Source organism: Austrofundulus limnaeus, unplaced genomic scaffold, assembly GCF_001266775.1.
Source record: "Austrofundulus limnaeus strain Quisiro unplaced genomic scaffold, Austrofundulus_limnaeus-1.0 Scaffold486, whole genome shotgun sequence".
Classification (NCBI taxonomy): domain Eukaryota; kingdom Metazoa; phylum Chordata; class Actinopteri; order Cyprinodontiformes; family Rivulidae; genus Austrofundulus; species Austrofundulus limnaeus.
The window spans coordinates 231,079-232,539 of NW_013952888.1; the positions used below are offsets into that span (position 1 = coordinate 231,079).

The window sequence follows — 1,461 nt, forward strand, 5'->3', positions numbered from 1 at the left end:
ACGATCCTCCTCCTCCTCCTCCTCCTCCTCCTCCTCCGGCTCAGGGAGCGCCCCACTCCCCACTGCAGCTGTCCTGTCCGGAGGGAAGGCATCGGCCTTTCTCTTCTCCTCCTTTTTAACGCTCCTCTTCCTCCTGTTTCTTGATGCAGGGCCAGAGAGGGGAGGAGGTGAAGGGGCTGAGCCAAAGTGTGCACCGGATATCGGAAAAGCCATTCTTCTTTTTGCTGATGCTGCTGGGATAGCAGCAGATCAGAATCTGAGGCCCGGCCGCCTGGCCGGTGCAGGGACCATGCTGGAGCTCCAGAGGAGGAGGAGGAGGAKGATGATGATGATGATGAGAAGCTTTTTTAGGACAGGGGTGCCAGATATGGATCCAGGGGATGGATTCAGTCAGACCCCTCCCTGACTTGGGTTATTTGATACTCTGCTCTTAACAGAAATCAATCATCACAGCCTTCCTGCTCCTTTGAAGGAGATCTTCCTCTTAAAGCCGAGCAGATTGAAAACCGAGGGCCTCAGGTGAGCTCTCACTCTCACATTCCTCTCATTCAGCTTTTCTCTCCCTCCTCCTTCTCATCTGGCTGTGCTTAGAGGGAATCAGATTGTCGGAGGAGCCTGGATTGATCCTCCTTCCCRTCTTGGACAAGTGCACGGACCTGATCACGACTCATCCCTCCCTCCTCTTCCGCTTCCTCTCCAGCCTGTGATGCTCCTCACAGTCGTAGTTTGCCTCGTTTCAGGAGTAAAAAAATCATCTTTGGGAGGATGAGCAGCAAAGAGCTCACCGTGGGCCAGTCCAGCCAGTTGGTGGGGCCCTACCGGCTGGAGAAGACCCTTGGGAAGGGACAGACAGGTAGGGGTCCTCCAAATTAACTTCCAGCTTTTACAGCAAAGTGACAAAATTTCTTTTAGAGCATGCAGTGTCRTTTTCTTACAATCTCCTAGGCTAGCCCAGAAGATTTAAAGGTGCCCACTGCAAAATTAACGAGACAAAAAAACATCATGTCCAATTTTTTTTTTTCAAATTCAGAAAGTAAGAAACCAAAATCACTCAAAGACACTGCTATAAATAAGATGAAGTCAAAACGAATTACACCAAAACATATGTTATAAGACACTGGTAACCAAAAAYACCTAACACTTGGAACACTAAAACCCTCAGCACTAAAATTTCTTAAAGGGCCAATATTATGTGTTTCTCAGGCATATATTTAAATACTATACATTAATAAAGTATCTATGTCACCTTTAGTTGTTATTAAAATGCTGTTTTTATGTTTAAATAGAAAATAAACTTATCTTCTCATCACTTCCTCTTCTAAATGCCTTGAAATTGGCCTCTGTCTCTTTAAGAACCACCTTCTGCTTCTGTCCTGTCCCGGTCACCCGTGGGGGGGGGGGTGTTCACCCGTGTGCTATGATGCAGTTTACTCGGAATCTGAAAATACATTTCCTCAAATG

The 1,461-nt window shown here is 47.0% G+C and overlaps 1 protein-coding gene across 1 annotated transcript in view; it reads left to right on the forward strand.

The window, feature by feature from the left end:
- LOC106530032 (serine/threonine-protein kinase BRSK2) overlaps positions 1-1,461 on the forward strand; it is a gene marked incomplete at its 3' end in the record, with an annotated part of 11,529 nt that continues 10,068 nt past the window's right edge. The window contains 1 exon segment of the mRNA XM_014025589.1: positions 1-853. Coding sequence (XP_013881043.1) covers positions 766-853 — 88 coding nt within the window.